This window comes from Salvelinus sp. IW2-2015, linkage group LG15 (assembly GCF_002910315.2).
Source record: "Salvelinus sp. IW2-2015 linkage group LG15, ASM291031v2, whole genome shotgun sequence".
Lineage (NCBI taxonomy): Eukaryota > Metazoa > Chordata > Actinopteri > Salmoniformes > Salmonidae > Salvelinus > Salvelinus sp. IW2-2015.
The window spans coordinates 47,572,608-47,592,077 of NC_036855.1; the positions used below are offsets into that span (position 1 = coordinate 47,572,608).

Below are 19,470 nucleotides of genomic sequence, written 5' to 3' on the forward strand. Positions count from 1 at the left end.
TCCAACACACCACTCTTCATATCTTCAAGCATGGTTGTGGCTGCATCATGTTATGGATATGCTCATGCTCATCACCCAGAATGGAGCTAAGCACAGGCAAGTTCCTAGAGGAAAACCTGGTTCAGTCTGCTTTCCAACAGCCACTGGGTGACATTCACCTTTCAGCAGGACAATAACCTAAAACTCAAGGTTTTCTTACAGACAACAATGTTCCTGCGTGGCCTAGTTACGGTTTTGACTTAAATTGTCTAGATAATCTATAGCAAGACTTAAATGGCTGTCTAGCAATGATCACCACCAACTTGATAGAGCTTGACGAGTTTAAATAAGAATAATGGCCAAATATTGTACAATCCTGGTGTTCAAAGCTCTTTGACTTACTTAAAACCTCTCTAGGGTATGTGGACTAGCGTCCCACCTGGCCAACATCTGGTGAAATTGCAGAGCGCCAAATTCAAAAACAGAAATACTCATAAAACAAATACTCATAAAACAAATACTCATAAAAATTAATAAAACATACAAGTGTTATACATCGGCTTAAAGATGAACTTCTTGTTAATCCAGCCGCTGTGTGTGATTTCAAAAAAGCTTTAAGGCGAAAGCATACCATGCGATTATCTGAGAACAGCGCCCAGCACACAAAAGCATACAAGCATTTTCCAGCCAGGTAGAGGAGTCAGAAATAGCGATTAAAATTAATCACTTACCTTTGATCTTCATATGGTTGCACTCACAAGACTCCCAGTTACACAGTAAATGTTCGATAAAGTCCCTCTTTATGTCCCAAAAACTCAGTTTTGTTCAGTAATCCAATGGCTCCAAGGCGGTCACAGCAGACAGACGAATACATACTAAAAGTACCGGTAAAGTTTGTCGAAACATGTCAAACTATGTTTATAATTAATCTTCAGGTTGTTTATTGTCTTTATAATCAATAATATTTCAACCAGACAATACCGTTTTCAATAGAAAGGAAAAATAACAAACGGCGCGAATCAGGTCTGCAAAGTTCCTCTGTCCTCTGATCAAAATGGCTGTTTACTCGTCGACATAGCCTGAAACTATGTCTAAAGCCTGACATCTAGTGGAAGCCATAGGAACTGCAATCGGATTCCTAACCCATTGGATTCTCTATAGACATTGAGTTGAAAAACAGCCACATGAAAATAATTCCACTTCCTGGATGGATTRTTCTCAGGTTTTTGCCTGCCATATCAGTTCTGTTATACTCARAGACATTATTTTAACAGTTTTGGAAACTTTAGAGTTTTCTATCCAAATCTACCAATCTGGGCCTCAGTAACAGTCAGTTTACTTTGGGCACTCTTTTCATCCGGAGMTGAAAATACTGCCCCCTACCCAAGAGGTTAAAAATCACTGCCAAAGGTGATTCTAACATGTYTTGACTCAGGGGTTGAATACTTATCTAATCAAGATTCTGTATATTAGTGTTTTATTTWGCATTATTCTAAAACAAATCTATAAAAATCTTGCACTTTGACAGAGTACTATTTTGTGTAGTTAGATGAGAAGAAACTATAACTAAATCAATTTGAATCCCAATTTGTAACACAACAAAATGTGGAAAAAGTCAAGGGGTGTGAATACTTTCTGAAGGCGCTGTAGATAACTATCGTCCAATTTCCAAATMATTTTGCCATTACAAAGTTTTATCATCCCTGGCCAACTCTCAGCCAATAACTTTTTTAACCTCTCACTCTATTCTTAATGTGCACCAGTCTGGTTTTAGACCTGGACAMAGCACCGTATCAGCTGKTAGGCTGTTTCAGATGTGTTACATTTCTTACATCATAAAAATAATTATGCTGCCTTATAGACCTTTCCAAGGCCTTCAACACTGTTGACCATCACATTCAAAGGTTGACTGAAATAGGCCTGGTTCAGGCTTCTTGTACAGTGGTTGCTCCACTAAATGTTTTGCGATTATGCTGRGGGATTTAGAGGTAATTTGTGGTTTAGTACGGTACCCTACATAACTACTTCATTGCGCCAGAGTAACGCAAGGGGGAGTTAGAGCACTGATTATGCTTTTGGGTCCTACCATGTCTGTAACTGACAATGAATGGGTGACATAAACCTAAATAGAAACTGATAATTGTGCAGGATTATTTTGCTCTTACTGTAGTACTGTAGCCCACTCCCAACCAATCACGTTGTACAGAGCCTGAATGGCGCATTGGTCTAAGACACTGCATAGCAGTGCAAGCTGTGTTGCCGGGGTGATGTGACATTCAATACCTGTGCCGGCCTTGACTGGAAGACCCTTAAGATGACTGTAGGTTTTTTGTTTCTCTCCCTCTAAAAACATAAATAATTCTAAATAACAAACTGGCTTTATTTACAAATGAGTAACAATCTCTCACCCTATGTTCAAGAATGGCCTTTTTCTCGCTCATTTTACGTTATTTGAAAATGAAATCATCTCCAAAATATTGTTATTTAAAATAAAATAAAGATGATTKATTTAGAATTATATAAAAGCCCCTTGGATATTCTCGCAGATATATTATTAACCCTGTTATTAGCAGGACAGTATATATTGGTCATGGCTCCCGAGTGGCGCACAATGGGATTGCCTTGCAGTTCTCCAGCTGTATCCACTGAAACAACGGTGGGCGCGCAAGGTTCAAGGCACGAGGGCAGGGGGCATGGAATGAGCCGCAGAGCTGCGCACAGAAGACTAACCTAGTCTATGGGGAAGGGAGGAGGGGGTGTGGACCCCCACCCAGCCCCAATGGGTAGCATAGAGCAACACTTTAAGGGGCATTGCACTAATAATGGCGCTGACTAGGGAAACATTCCCGCTGTTGTTAGTGCCAGTCTGCACGTTCAAACTAAAACAATGTAACTAATAATGGCATGAAAAATGCCCCTTACATATGAATTCGGAGGGCAGATATTATTAAATATTAAAGCATTAGACCTCTCACTAAAGGCATCACTCAAAGGTTATACATAAATCCAAACTGGATTTAATGAAAAATGTAATGTAAAGCACACATTTGTAAACTCTAAAAGTAATTGGAAAGGTAGATACAAATTATTGGTGACATTGTGGTTACAATAAAGAATGTAAACAAGATCCTATGTTTTTATTTACAGTAGTGATGGACAGCTGGTGGCATTTTGTAGCCCGATTTGCAGGACAATAGACTCTTTATAGCCCGGCTACTGTAGGTGTGAACATCCCTCCCCCTACCTGCAAAAAATGACATTGCGACCAAAGAGAACAGACGAAATGGACATAGTTTTCATCAAGCAGGCTTCTTTCTATGGTGCTACTGAAGGCCTACATTCCAGGGTTAGGACCATAACCACGAGAGGACTTGAAAATGAGCCAGAGCTGAGAGGATCACCAAAACTAAAGGTATTTTGGTTTCAGTGCATTTTCTTTAAAAATGTATGTAGCCTATCAATGTGTAGGCATACTGTGTTATAAAATTGATAATTAAATAAAGGTCAAATAAAAAATATTTTGTACTAAAAACGTGAATGTGTTTTTCCAGAGCATACAAACATGCCGACAACCATCCGTGGAGATCAGTGGACAAAGGGCTGGACAGCGGCCCGCACCGAAAAAAACGCATGGTTGCATGGTTGTTCTTAAAATGTGTACGCAGCATTTGTGTGTTGGAGTCACTCTTAATTCTTAATTGATCTACCGTTTCTATCATAGGCCACTGTAATCGATGGGGCCTCAGGGCGGTACCATTTTGCTCATCTGAAGGTGCACATGGATCAGATTCAAACTTTGAAGACCGAGATCGAGTCATTGAAGCCAGACCAGCAGAAAGAGAAACATTATCGTAGGGGAAAGAGACGTGGGAGACAGCTGATGCATTGGTCCAGAGCCAGGCGGCATTGGTGGAGAGACAGGCGGAGAATGACGCATTGAAGAGGGCGAGGAATGAGATGGAGTCACAATCCATGCTAGGCACACCTGTGAGCTCTGCCGACAGGTTGAGTCAACATCTGCATTGCTTGCTTTTTGGGGTTTTAGGCTGGGTTTCTGTATAGCACTTTGTGACATCGGCTGATGTAACTTTATAAAATTGATTGATTGAACATACCTGGTTGGTTCATCACGTCGTCTGTTCACCCTGACAATTCCATTCCTCTTCTGACAACAGAACTTGACCAACTGCTCACCAGGCACAGCAAGGGCCATCCGGACCATTATGCTGGTCTGCTGTAGCCTAATAAACAAATGCAGGTGGCTTGTCTTCAAAATGCTTTATTGTCCAAGTGTAAAAGCATATACTGTACAGTACTGTATTTCTTCATCACCATCTTTTATGCTTTCTTTAATAAAATAATGATAAAAATACTCTTTCAAAATGCCAATGTTTATTTAGTTATGGATCCATAATGACTTACTATGGGAATAAATATCACTGAATTATAGAAATATTGGCACAAAGTTGTCTGAAGGTAAACAAATTGTTGCTTACTGGAAAATACTTTTTCAAACACACACGGTCACGTTGTACGGCGCCATTATGGCTATTAGCAGGGCTATATTTTAGCCTTTATGGGCGGCTCACAATTAGCCCAGCGTTTCTCTCCCTCTAAAAACAAATGTTTTGGCCTTTACAAATATTATTTCGACCTTAATTCAGATTACGATCGCTCACTTTTGTTTTTTTGAAAAGGAAATAACCTCCAATATAGCGTTATATATTATCAAGTTGATAGCACAGTCATATAGCCGGCACCTACATAATGCTGAGTTACTCACTATTATCGGCTATTAGCAGGACAAATACCTTTACCGACACCTCTCTGTATTTTGATAGTTTGTGGATGGGGGCCCCCGAGTGGATGGGGGCTCCCGCAGTGAAAAATGCATTGCTACAGATGAAGGTTCGATGCCGGCCGTCACCGGGAGACCCATGAGGTGGCTTTTTATGTCATTATTGGCGGAGAGCACATATTTTTTCGATATACTGTAGGCGACATGAGTCTCCCTAGTGTTGAGTAATGTGCTGTTAAAAGTGGTGTTGGTCTTATTTATTTAAAGAGCATATTGAAGTTAGAAGCAATAGGACTTGAAGCAATAGCCCACAACTATTATAGCACCGTTTCACGCTGCTCTGAGACAAGCATGGGGACTGGTCTTGATAAATCAATAAGATTTTTATTTTCACTGAATCTGAATCTTCGTTTGGGTTTTGGCCAGACTACAATTGTACAATTAGGGTGTAGAAATGTTATGCTCYTAGTGTAACCTTTATTTAACTAGGAAAGTCAACTTCTTATGGCTGCAATCCTGTTAACAGGACGATATGACAACAGCCAGAGAAAGTGCAGGGTGCCAAATTCAAACAGAAATCTCATAATTAAAATTCCTCAAACATGCATGTATTTTATACCATTTTAAAGGTAATCTTGTTAATCCCACCAAAGTGTCCGATTTCAAATAGGCTTTTCAGCGAAAGCACCACAAACGATTGTTAGGTCACCGCAAAATCACAAACACAGTCATTTTTGCGGCCAAAGACAGGAGTCACAAAAAGCAGAAATAGAGATCAAATGAATCACTAACCTTTGATGATCTTCATCAGATGACACTCATAGGACTTCATGTTACACGATACATATATGTTTTGTTCGATAAAGTTAATATTTATATCCAAAAACCTCAATTTACATTGGCGCCATGTTCAGAAATGCCCCCAAACTATCCGGAGAAATTGCAGAGAGCCACGTCAAATAACATAAATACTCATCATAAACTTTGATGAAAGAAACATGTTTTACATAGAATTAAAGATACACTTGTTCTTAATGCAACCGCTGTGTCAGATTTCCCTCCTGCTAATTGGGCAACTTTTGCATATTTACATTTTTTGGAGAGATGCTATAAATTAAGATGACTCAATGTATTTTGAAAAACTTTGTCATTCAAGCAAGCCAAACACTTGTGAGTCCAAATGTGTACTTGACCTCTCCATTTCATAAAACTCATATACATGTTCAATGTTTATGATCACTATGTTTGATGTACAGTTACAAGATTACATGTTGTCATACCCTGGGTTGTTCTGAACAGAATGTGTTCATTGTTAAGAAACTTGCGCTCATGACTCCTTTCTTTGCGCACCAAAATGATGATCCGTTTCTCTGAATTGCCTTGTGAATGGCTAACACTGTAAGATCATATTTTATTAGCTGGTTATATAAGCAATAGAACACTTGTAGCTGTTTCGTTTGGAACACAACCCTGCATCCCCGCCAGCACACAATTACTGTTGTTTACGCAATCACAATCTGGAGCAGGTGCGCATGATTTGAGTGCCCATTTTACATATTAGCAGAATCTTTTTTAATAACACACAAACTACCAAAATTACAGACTAAGAATGGACAGCGATAGGCCTACGTGTTCATCTTATATTCATGTAATGAAAAATCAGTGTGTCTTGTTTGCAGCGAGACTGTCCCTGTTTGAAAATAATTTAATCTGAGACATGATTAGGAATCTGAGCATGGTATTTTCAAAAATTAGGCCTACCTTTCCATGACGGACAGTAGACCAACTCACACAGAAAAAATGTAAGCTTTAACTGCTGGCTACTCTTCTTCCTTAACCCAATGAGAGTAAGTGTTTCCTTAAAAGCTGTCTGGGTTTAAACATCTATTTTACAGAAAGTGAATAGCTTAGTCAATTGATAGTGACAGAATTACAAAAAAATTACAAAAATGACTTCCCAAATAAAGTCATTTTTTCCCTCCTTTTCTCTCCTCCTCCTTGTAGCTCAGCCACTGAATGTCAAAGAAACMACATGCATTTTTCTTCACAACCAAGCCCTCTTGTTCTTAGTAAAGTCGAATTAAAATGAAGACGTTGAAATTAATTATGCTAATTTAAATGTGCCTACTTTCAGCATCATGAGCAGTCCATTTCCGATTGATTGTGGCACGATTTCTGCTTCAAATTTCAGCACCACCGACGTAAGTTACTGAAATCTGGCACATTGTTCGGTCAATAACTCTGATAAATACATCATGGACAAGAAACATTGTTTTTATTGAATTAAATGATATACTGAACAAAAATATAAACGCAACATGCAACAATTTCAAAGTTACAGTTCATATAAGGAAATCAGTCAATTGAAATAAATTCATTAGGACCTAATCTATGGATTTCACATGACTGGGCAGGGTCACAACCATGGGTGGGCAGGGTCACAACCATGGGTGGGCCTGGGAGGGCATAGGCCCACCCACTTGGGAGCCAGGCCCGCCCACTGGGGAGCCAGGCACAGCCAATCAGAATTKGTWTTTTTTTTACCACAAAAGGGCTTTATTATAGACAGAAATACTGCTCAGTTTCAGACAATCCAGCAGGTGAAGAAGCCGGATGTGGAGGTCCTGGGCTGGCATGGTTACATGTGGTTTGCGGTTGTGAGGCTGGTTGGACGTACTCCCAAATTCTCTGAAATGAAATTGGAGACAGCTTGTGGTAGAGAAATTAACATTCAATTATCTGGCTACAGCTTTGGTGGACATTCCTGCAGTCAGCATGCCAGTTGCATGTGACAAAACWGCACATTTAAGAGTGGCCTTGTATTGTACCCAGAACAAAGTGCACCTGTGTAATGATCATTCTTTGATATGCCACACCTGTCAGGTGGAGGGATAATTTTGACAAAGGAGAAATGCTCACTAACAGGGATGGTAACACATTTGTGCACAGCATTTCAGAGAAATAACAAAAGTGCGTATGGAACATTTCTGGGATCTTTTATTTCAGGTCATGAAACATGGGACCTAGACTTTACATGTTGCGTTTATATTTTTGTTCAGTATAGTAGTAGCAAGCTATCAAAGTTGACCTCCGGTACTCCTTCTCATCTTCCTGCTCTCTTTCTGAAACAGAACATAGGCTATAGGCTAGTCTGCACGAAAGATATTTAATTTTTTGGACTAGGCCTTAACAACAAAACAATAATTTGACTCTCCTCCTGAACTGCCACTGTAGGCCCACAGCATGACCAGAGCAGGCCGGAGCAATAGAGGTGGTACATTTCTGTAAACTTAGCACTAGTAGGGCGAGTTCAAGTGTGTCATAGGCCTACATGAGCCCCAAGTCCATAAACTGTTTTGAGGACAGCCGTTTTAGCAACCCCTGATAGTTTGTCTGTGTTTCTCAGTTTCTCATGTCAGATTTGGCCCGCTCCAAGTGGTCAAGCCTCTGACCAACAAGCCTCTGCACACACAACTACAGTTATTCATCATTCACACCACTGCCAGAGAGAGACGGAAGACGAGGAAGAACCCACTATTTACCTATAGGCTGCTATAGCCTACATATTTATTCAGTTTGTCATTCTATCATTTTCATGAAATTTCTGTTGTAATTAAATARAATTTWGAATTTATCAGAATTCATTTTCCAKAAATATTTTTAACAGCTCCGTGTATTCRCAAATTGAAAAAAAAGCGAGGGAGCGTTGCTCCACCACACTACAGCAGCACTACATCCCTGGCAATGTAATGAACACGAGGGGAGACAGAGACCTGGTTTCAAGCGCAGGGCGCTGTCACGCGGAATGACGCTGGAGAGACGAAGCAGGTACGAGGAGTAAAACATTTAATTATAATGGACAGAGACGAGACAAGAACAGCCTCAGAAACAAATTCAAAAGACAAAAACAATACAATGCAGCAGCGGGGAACAGAGCAAGGGAACAGACAAATATAGGGGAGGAACAGAACATGTGACGAGTCCAGGCAAGTCCAATAACGCTGATGCGAGTGACGAGGGAGGGCAGGTGTGAGTGATGGATGGCAGGAGCGTGTGATGCAGGGTAATCTGGCGCTCTCAAGCGCCAGGGGAAGGTAAGAGCTGGAGCAGACGTGACAGTACCCCTCCCTCTTGGGACGCCACCCGGCGTTCCACCTGGGAGAACCGGCCGAGACATGGGCGCTGGGCAAGCCGGTTGGGGCGTGAGAGCCTGACGATCCGGCTGAGGCATGAGAGCCTGTCGATCCGGCTGAGGCATGAGAGCCTGTCGATCCCGCAGCAGAAGGGAAGCACGATGATCCAGTGGAGTTTGACGTGGGATGGGAAGGCGCAGAGACAGGAAAACATCTCGAGCCAGCCAGGGCGTGAAAGCCTGACGGGGTTGGCTTAGGCACCCCTGGTTCCATCGGCGGCGGGATCCACCCCGACGTCACCAACAAAACAAAAGGCAAAAACTCCTGGACCAGCTGGGCGAACAAGAACTGACGATCCGTCTGAGGCCCGACGTGGGATGGACGCCCTCCGAGCCAACCGGGACAAGGAAACCTCTCAAGCCAGCTAGGGCGTGATAGCCAGATGAGCTGGCTATGATTCCCCAGTTCCATCGGTGGCGACCCAGAGCCGCTGCCACCATTCCAACCGGAACGCCAGTACTCCCCGATGCTMCGTATGTTGGCTGCTGCATTCTGTCACACGGAATGACGCTGGAGAGACGAATCAGGTACGGGGAGTAAAACATTTAATTATAACAGACAGAAGCGAGACAGGAACAGCGTCAGAAACAAATTCAAAAGACAAAAACAATACAATGCAGCAGCGGGGAACAGAGCAAGGGAACAGAGAAATATAGGGGAGGAACAGAACATGTGACGAGTCCATGTGAGTCCAATAACGCTGATGCAAGTGACGAGGGAGGGCAGGTGTGAGTGATGGATGGCAGGAGCGTGTGATGCAGGATAATCTGGCGCCCTCAAGCGCCAGGGGAAGGGAAGAGCGGGAGCAGACGTGACAGGCACAGCAGGTGTTTATTGCAAAGGACCACAGGAGGAGGCAGAAGGTCATACACAAGGGGTCCAAAAGGGCAACAGTACAGGCAGGGAAAAGCTTGTAAACGTAGTCCAGGAGATCAGGCAATAGGTAGATAACAGGAAATCCGATAAGCTAAAGTACATGCAGGGAATAGGCAAAAAGGTGTCATTAGTGAGGCAAGCAAAAACTATCATACACGGGAGGAGTAAATCACAGGAAACACAGCGCTCTGAAAGACGTGTTTCACAAAACAAACAATACCTCACAGTGTTGGGGTGCAAAGAACTGAACAAAATAGTCTGTGATAATGACATACAGGTGTGTGAATAGGTGATTAGAATTCAGGGGATTGGGATCTGGAGTGTGAGCTGCGTTCAGGGGATCTAGGTGTTTGATAGTGTGAGCTGGAAAGTGGGCTGGAAAGTGAGCTGCGTTCAGGGGATCTAAGTGTTTGAGGGTGTGAGTTGGAAGCAGACGTTACAGGCAGTGTGTAGTGCAGGCTAGTTTTATTTACACCATCCCAGCAGCTATCTTAGAAATGTAACTTTGCGCTGTGCTTCTCCGAGCATGTACTTTGTAGTCTATTTGCCTATAGGCTATGGATCATTTGYTTGAAACCACACTAAATGTCCTATAGGCACACTTGATAGTGTATGCCCAGCAGAGAATCAGAGATGAGGGGCGGCATCAGGCACACACCAATATATAGCCTTATAAGCAAGTCATTCTAAAACACTGAGAAATATTGACATTTCATCCATTACAAATTACATGACCCTCCCCTGGCCTAGATTAAAAAAGTACTAAACCTTTCCCTTGACTGAAATTGAAGGAGCATGACCCTCCCCCATCTTCTTCCAGGTACCATTCTGTTAATGTTGATCCATTCCTTATAGTTGAAGACTCTTCTTTGAGTCATAAAAGTCCATTGAAATTGCTCAGGAACTGTGCACATTTTGAAGAAGTGTGTGGCCACTTGGAGACACCAGTTAGTCCTCTCACTCAAACCATTTTAATGTTTTTGTCTTATGCTGCACCTACCCCACATTTTCCAGGAATAGTCTTATGTTACTGAATGTATCCAGAGTATTTTCAGATTCCTTTATCAACAAAAGTGGCAAAAAGTACAGTAAATATAAAATGCACATAAAATCAAAAGTGTAATGGTTGGATTCAGTCTTGTCAGATGAACTGTTGTGTACTCACCTTTTGGTCTAATTTCCCCATTATCTCCAAACTCTTCCCTTTCTTTAGCTACCATAGTTATGCATTTCATAATTCCTTTCAAGAAACATTTAAATTTAGCCCTATCCATATACAGTGCTTTTGGAAAGTATTCAGAKCCCTTGACTTTTTCCACATTTTGTTAGGTTACTGCCTTATTCTAAAATAGATTAAATRGTGTTTTCCCCTCATCAATCTACACACAATACCCCATGAAGACAAAGGAAAAACAGTAAAAAGAAAAACTGAAGTATCAGATTTACATAACTATTCAGACCGTGTACTTAGTACTTTGTCAAAGCACCTTTGGCAGCGATTACAGCCTCGAGTCTTCTTGGGTATGACGCAACAAGCTTGGCACACCTGTATTTGGGGAGTTTATCCCATTCTTCTCTGCAGTTCGTCTCAAGCTCTGTCAGTTTGGATGGGGAGCATTGCTGCACAGCTATTTTCAGGTCTATTCAGAGATGTTCGATCGGGTTCATGTCCTGGCTCTGGCTGAGCCACTCAAGGACATTCAGAGATTCGTCCCGAAGCCACTCCTGTGTTGTTCTGTTGGACGGTGAACTTTTGGCAAACTCCAAGCGGGCTGTCATGTGCCTTTTACTAAGGAGTGGCTTCTGTCTGGACACTCTACCATAAAGGCCTCATCGGTGGAGTGCTGCACAGATGGTTGTCCTTCTGGAAGGTTCTCCCATCTCCACAGAGGAACTCTAGAGCTCTGTCAGAGTGACCATCGGGTTTTTGGTCACCTKCCTGACCAAGGCCCTTCTCCCCCGATTGCTCAGTTTGGCTGGGCGGCCGGCTCTAGGAAGAGTCTTGGTGGTTCCAAACTTCTTCCATTTAAGAATTATGGAAGCCACTGTGTTCTTGGGGAACTTCAATGCTGCAGAAATTGTCCCAGATCTATGCCTCGACATAATCCTGTCTCTGAGATTTATGGACAATTCCTTCAACCTCATAGCTTGATTTTTGCTCTGACATGCACTGTCAACAGTGGGACCTTATATAGACAGGTGTGTGCCTTTCCAAATCATATCCAATCAATTTAATTAACCACAGTTGGACTCCAATCAAGTTGTAGAAACATCTCAAGGATGATCAATGGTAACAGGAGGCACCTGAGCTCAATTTCGAGTCTCATAGCAAAGGGTCTGATTACTTATATAAATAAGGTATTTTGCAAACATTTCTTAKCCTGTTTTCGCTTCGTCATTATGGGCTATTGTGTGTTGATTGCTGAGGACATTGTTTTATTTAATCAATTTTAGAGTAAGGCTGTAACATWAAAYAAAWTGGAAAAAAGCAAGGGGTCTGAATACTTTCTGAAGGCACTGTAGGCATATTCCCACCAGTGTAAATGGTTAAAGTGGGCTTCTTTTATAGATCTTGCCTCTCCCTAAACAGCAGGAAGCAGATTGTACGGTCAACTTTCCTGCCAGTTTTTGACTATGGTAACACATTTTACCAGAATGCATTAGCCACTACTCTTAAACTTTCGGATGCCGTCTACCATAGTGCCCATCGCTTTGGGAGTCTGTTGAATTTGTTAAATAAGAATTGCATTTGTTTTGATTAAATGTGAAAATGTATTGTGGTGTTGAAATTGTAGTAAAAAAAAATATATGTTTGTTTTGAATTTGTTGTCCTCATGGCACTATTGAAAATGAGACCCATTTCTCAATGGGCTCCCCTGATCAAATAAGTTCAATAAATACAATAAAAACGAGTCAAGAAAATAATGACTTATGCTGTAGAACTAATGATATATTTTGTAAAGTTGCACGAATATCCCTTAAATCGAAACTGTTAGACTTGTACAGTAAATGCATATAAAACATAACTTTCTGTTTAAAGAAATAAATACATATTGACACATGTATTACAAGCCTAACAATATTGTATATTTTGAATCCCAGATACTCATAGTTGCCCTTTGATAACTGCTTTAAAATCATTAAATATGACAGCTTTTCTGTTCTAATAACTCCTTTTGTCTTGTAATAGGCTGTGCGACCATAACATTTCAATAACCATGCCATGTGTTGTATGACTACCTCCTGATTTGTTTATTTTCAGTCAAAGATCAGATCAGAATCACCCAAAGCTGTGTAGCACAGTGATTTCCCTGTGCGTACTCCTGTGTACACACACTCGGCACACATATTGTACCATGACGATGCTGTCTGGTGCTGTCTATGTTAATCACCCTACAAGTATATTATTTAGCATTTTTTTCTCATAACGCTTATCATAACACAGTAATTTAGAGATTATCTTTTTCCCTGTGAGGCTATTAATATGGAGAGGGAGAGAGATTTTGTGCATGTTTCTGGTCTATTCATACCCTTAATGAAGCTCTTGCAGTCACATGATCGTAGTTTTGTGAAAATAWTTGTCTTCAACAAATGATCCAGTGCCCACCCTTGGGCCAGTTAGTGACAATTATTCAAACMTATGTTTCCTGGATTAATGACAGAGAGAAAACATTTCATGACAATAGCTCAAAAGGGAAAGGAGATATTCTGGTTCAAAGTTTGGTGGGGGACAAAAAGTCTAATTTGCGGAAAATATAATGGGCCGAGCTTATACAGTAGGTCCTCATGGGAAACGTGTTGCTCATGAGGTAGCCTCTGCCAAGTCCCCAACAACCGGATGTTCCAGTTTTCAGGGGAAATGYAAAGAGAGKCTGTGATGTGCCTTCTGCTTTTGGACGTTATCAAGGCGACACTCCATCTTAAAACCACCCATCCCGGATCCGGGATAACTGTCATCAGAAACGCTGACTAGCATAGCCTAGCCTAGTGCCACAGGGATATAAAATAATATAATTTCATGAAATCACAAGTCCAATACAGCAAATGAAAGATAACCATCTTGTGAATCCAGCCAACATGTCCTATTTTTAAAATGTTTTACAGCGAAAACACAACATATATTTATGTTAGCTCACCACCATATCCCCAAAAACACAGCCATTTTTTCACAGGAAAGATAGCTTTCACAAAACCCACAAATAGAGATAAAATTAATCACTAACCTTTGAACAACTTCATCAGATGACAGTCATATCACATCATGTTATACAATACATTTATGTTTTGTTTGATTATGTGCATATTTATAGCCACAAATCGTGGTTTTACATTGGAGCCATGTTCAGAAATGGCTCCAAAATAGCCAGAATAATTACAGAGAGCAACGTGAAATACAGAAATACTCATCATAACTTGATGAAAGATACATGTTTAACATATAATTAAAGATACAGTGGTTCTTAATGCAACCGCTTGTTAGATTTAAAAAATAACTTCAGTAAAAAGCACAAGCATGCAATAATCTGAGACAGCGCTCAGCCATTCTCCGCCATGTTGGAGTCAACAGAAATACGAAATTACATCATAAAATTCCCTTACCTTTGATGATCTTTCATCAGAATGCAGTGCCAGGAATCCTAGTTCCACAATAAATCGTTTTTTTGTTTGATAATGTCCATTACTTCTGTCGAATTAGCAACTTTGGCTAGCATGTGTAGTTCACGTGTCCAAACACTTGCGCAATTGAACAAAAACGTTGAACGAAAACTTCAAAAAGTGGTATTACAAGTCGAATAAACTGGTCAAACTCAGTTAGGAATCAATCTTCAGGATGTTTTTCTCATATATATCCAATAACGTCCCAAACGGAGCATTTCTTCATGTCTATCTAACGCAGTGCAGACAAAGACATCACATGCCCTCTGTGCGTGGCCAAGAACTGGCAATCTGCCTGACCTGTCACTCCAAAGGCTCTCATCCGGTCCCACATAAAGCATATGCTTCATTCCACGTTCTACTGCCTGTTGATATCTAGTGGAAGGCGTATGAAGTGCATACAGATCCATAAATATAAGGCAATTGAATAGGCGATGCCTTTCACAGCGACCCATTTCAGAATTTTCACTTCCTGTTTGGGAGTTCTGTTTTACTCCACAGATATAATTCAAAACGTTTTAGAAACTTCAGAGTGTTTTCTATCCAATAGTAATAATAATATGCATATCATATGATCTTAGGCAGAGTACGAGGCCGTTTAATTTGGGCACAAATTCATCCAAAAGTGAAAATGTCGCCCCCTATACCTAAGAAGTTAACTCCCCCTCCACATTTACTGGATTGGTTAAACAGTGCAGAAGAGAACCTCCCCTGACAGTTATTTTTCTTCTCGTCAACACCAGTATGTAGGGGATCTAGTTTCAGATGTTTATTTTACACCTGCTACGTTAGGTTACTCATGAGGAGATGCATATATACAAAATGTTGTGACTGTAGCTCAAACGGGACAGGAGATATGCATGTTTCCAGCCAGTCATTCTCAACCCTGTACACACTCACAGCAGAGATGGGTCTAGCTAGCATAAGCACTGTGTGGTTCCCTACAAAAGCCCCATACATCCTCACAGCAGAGCTGGGTCTAGCTAGCATAGGCACTGTGTGGTTCCTACAGAAACTTTTGTAGATTCTTTTAAAATGCTATTTATTTTTATTTTAGACAATTATTTGGTGGTAACAGGCCTATACATACATTAATAATCCAGTAGTACACATGTATTGTAACCTGTGTCAGTTTTAGCATGTAAATCTTGGTGGGACAAACAAAAAAAAGAATGTATGCATGCCAACTGTAACGATGTGTGCTGAGAGTCAGGAAGCAAGTTCGGGGAGCGAATCATTTAATGAACGAAACATAATACAAAACAAGAAACACGAACAACYCACAGACAGGAACAGAAACAATAACGCCTGGGGAAGGAACCAAAGGGAGTGACATATATAGGGAAGGTAATCAGGGAAGTGATGGAGTCCAGGTGAGACTGATGACGCGCAGGTGCACGTAACGATGGTGACAGGTGTGCGCCATAACGAGCAGACTGGTGACCTAGAGGCCGGAGAGGGAGCACACGTGACAGTAACCCCTCRCCAACGTMCGGCTCCAGCCGCAGGACTCCGACCAAATGAGCGGACCGGACCCCTCTGCAGAGGCGTGGGAAACCTGTCAATCCGGCTGAGATGCAGTAGCATGGCGACGTAGAGCGCCGAAGAGAGAGCATACCTGACAATACCCCCTCCCCGGTGCATTCGGCTCCAGCCYCAGGACGCCAACCCAAGGGACGATCCCGGGGATCAGGAGCGGACCGGTCACCCCTGCTGATGTGCGGGAACCTGTCACCGGCTGGGACGCGGGAACCTGACAGACCGGCTAAGGCAGGGGAGCCTGGCGATCCGGCTGAGGCATGAGAGCCTGACGAGCCGGTGGACGCAGGGGAGCCTGGCGATCCGACGAAGACATGAAAGCCCGACGAGCCGGCCGAGGAAGGGGAGCTTGGCGATCCGGCTGAGTCATGAGAGCCTGAAGAGCCGGCGGATGCAGGGGAGCCTGGCAATCTGGCTGAGGCATAAAAGCCTGTAGCGGTTCCCGGACCCAACGTCATTCCACTTGACACAAAAATAAATAAGCGAAACATAATACAAAACAAGAAACACAAACAACGCACAGACAGGAAACAGAAACAATAACACCTGGGGAAGGAACCAAAGGGAGTGACATATATAGGGAAGGTATGGAGTCCAGGTGAGTCTGATGACACGCAGGTGCACGTAACGATGGTGAGAGGTGTGCGCCATAATGAGCAGCCTGGTGACCTAGAGGCCGGAGAGGGAGCACACGTGACACCAGCAAAGCCACTACACAACACTAAACAATAAAGTTCAGTCTCATTTACTGCCTTTWAAAAAAACATAGCTGATATGGCTGACTTGCTGAAACAAATGTGGTTTCTACTGACAATTGAGATGTACAAATGATGGCATAAGGGAACGAGGCAATCCGTAATTTTGATTAAGACATTAATGAGCGAGCTAGGAAGGACGTAGTCAATAGAACTATTTGTTTAGCACTTTTGAAATGTACAGCGACAGAATTCAGAAAATGGGCCGTTATTATAGTATTCTCCCTGTACACCAAGTCAGAACCGTAGGATAAATAAAGGAGTTATATAAGCAGACAATGAAAGCTCTTACAATATTCAATGATTACATTTCTCTAAAACAGTCTATAGGCTACATGCGCACCACCAAGTCAGAACAGTAGACTAGGTTATGAGGGGGAAAGGGACCAAATTATTAAGGTGAGGCATATGGGCTACTAACAGCACYCACATATGTATACTGTAGCTAAGAAAGTAATGCTATCTCTATGGCATATTACATATTTTATGCAGCAGCATACAATACATTTTTGGACTTACCTTGTTGTGCTGTGCTCACTTGAACAGGAAGGTGGCGCGGCGGCCCTTCTTATAGGCAAATTGTGTCAAACTTTGTCATCAAATTCTTTCATTATATGCATTTATGGTGCTTTCAAGAAAACTGTGAACTCGGGAAAAAACAAGGTTAAATCATGATGTCAGTGATCTTCAGGTCGGAGCTCTAGAAAGGGGCCCGAGTTCCCAACTTGGAATTCCGAGTTTTTCCAGTAGGAGCWAATTTTTTTCCTGAGTTCCCAGTTGTCTTGAACTCACTGAAGTCTGAGATTTCCAAGTTTCCAGTTGTTTTGAACGTGGCAGAAGTCATGCTYAATTGACAGCATGGACAATGTATTCAAACTTTTCTGTCCCATGGTGTTGCATGTGAATGTTTATCCTTTTAAGCTTGGAAAAGAGACCCTTAAACACAGACTTGGACCACACACCCACTCCACTGAATGTACATGTAAATCTATGGCAGCACCCAAGGGGCTTGAATTTCCGAGCTCTCCCTGTAGATTTAGCTGTGATGTAGTGTCTCCATGGGTGACAGAACACTGAGCCAATCACGGTGCAGCTAGAGAACATTACCATCCCCTTCGCTCCGTATTTCCCGCTGGCTGCCCCACGACCACAGAAAGCACTAAACTATGCTGAAACACCTGCATTTTGGAGATGTCATACTCAAGAAAGCAAAAAAGATGTTTGTATGCAGATTTATTAACCTCATTGTTTGCAAACTGATATGTGACATGTATAAATGTCACAATAACATGCAAAACAGGCAAACCCCCCCTAAAGAAATTGATTCAATTTTGTTTAGCTAAACAGGTGGGGCTCAAAACATGTGGGGCTCTGCTCCACCTGCCCTGATTGAGAGTTCGCCACTGATTGTAACAATCAGGAGACAGTTGGGATTGCCTTAAGTGCAAATGTTATAGAATTACACATAGATTAAGTAATTCATATAATCTTTGTGAAAAGAAAATGTTGACGGCATCAGATATACTGTGTTTCCACCAGACATTGACGAGTGTGCGGAGGTCCTGATCCAGTGCCACATTCACTCCCGCTGTGTCAATCTGCCGGGCTGGTACCACTGTGAGTGCAGGAACGGTTTCCATGACAATGGCTCCTACCTGATCGACGGGAGTTCCTGCATCGGTTAGTATGCAGTCATTATATTCCACCTCTGTTGGTCGTCTCCATCTCTACTGCTCCTGTCCATCTTGGTCTTCTGTAGCTCAGTTGGTAAAGCTTTAAGTTGCTTGGGATAAAAACTATGTCACACATTACAGGGGAGGGGGAGGGGGCTGTTAACATGGCTATGCAGATTTATTTTGTGCTGCATGTTGCAGTCTTTTGTTGTGTAGTCTGAATGAATTAATGAATGGAATTTGATTTGCAAATCATGAGAACAGCAATAATAAAACATATATAAATAGTATAAATAGACCCTATAACCTATTGGTATGTCTCTATAAGCTTGGCACATCTAGCCACGGGATTTTTGCCCATTCTTCCAGGCAAAAACTGCTCCAGCTCTTCAAGTTGGATGGGTTCCGCTGGTGTACAGAAGTCTTTAAGTCATACCACAGATTCCAATTGGATTGAGGTCTTGCATTCCATTCAAGACATTTAAATGTTTCGTTGTAGGGTCATTGTCCTGTGTTCACGTTCCCAGTTTCTGTGTTGTTAGCTTTGTGTATTTGAGTGTGGTTGTTTAGGAGATGGCTTCCTGAAATTCTTCCACAGTGCAGCTGATTGGTCGGCCCAATGGATGATTGAAGCCTGACCCGCCCTCGTCATAGTAAGCTGTCTCTAATTACATTGGCCACCTGAGCTATAAAAGCCAGTGGTTCTGTTCAGAAAGGGAAAGATGATAGAAAAGAGAGATGATAGGCAGGCTTAATCATGTGTAGGCTTGAGATTGAATGTGATATAGATCATTGCTGGAGAATTTGATTGTGGATATAAGTGTGTGTTTGTTTATCAGAAAGCGTTGGTATGTACTGTGGTTAGTTGTTGCTGGGAGAAGTTGGTATGTTCCGTGTGAGATTTGTTGCTCAGCTAGAGCTTATTTGATGTCCTTGTTTTATTAGTTGTTTGGTATTGTTTGATATTCGTGTCTTCATTTGTTCCGCAGGGGGAAGGGAAG

At 41.9% G+C, this 19,470-nt stretch overlaps 1 protein-coding gene across 1 annotated transcript in view; it reads left to right on the forward strand.

Moving 5' to 3' along the window:
• The window catches only part of LOC111974393 (protein kinase C-binding protein NELL1), a 372,315-nt gene that overhangs the window by 323,998 nt on the left and 28,847 nt on the right, over nucleotides 1-19,470 (forward strand). The window contains exon 13 of the mRNA XM_070447366.1: nucleotides 18,336-18,476. Coding sequence (XP_070303467.1) covers nucleotides 18,336-18,476 — 141 coding nt within the window. The remainder of the gene's footprint in view (nucleotides 1-18,335; nucleotides 18,477-19,470) is intronic.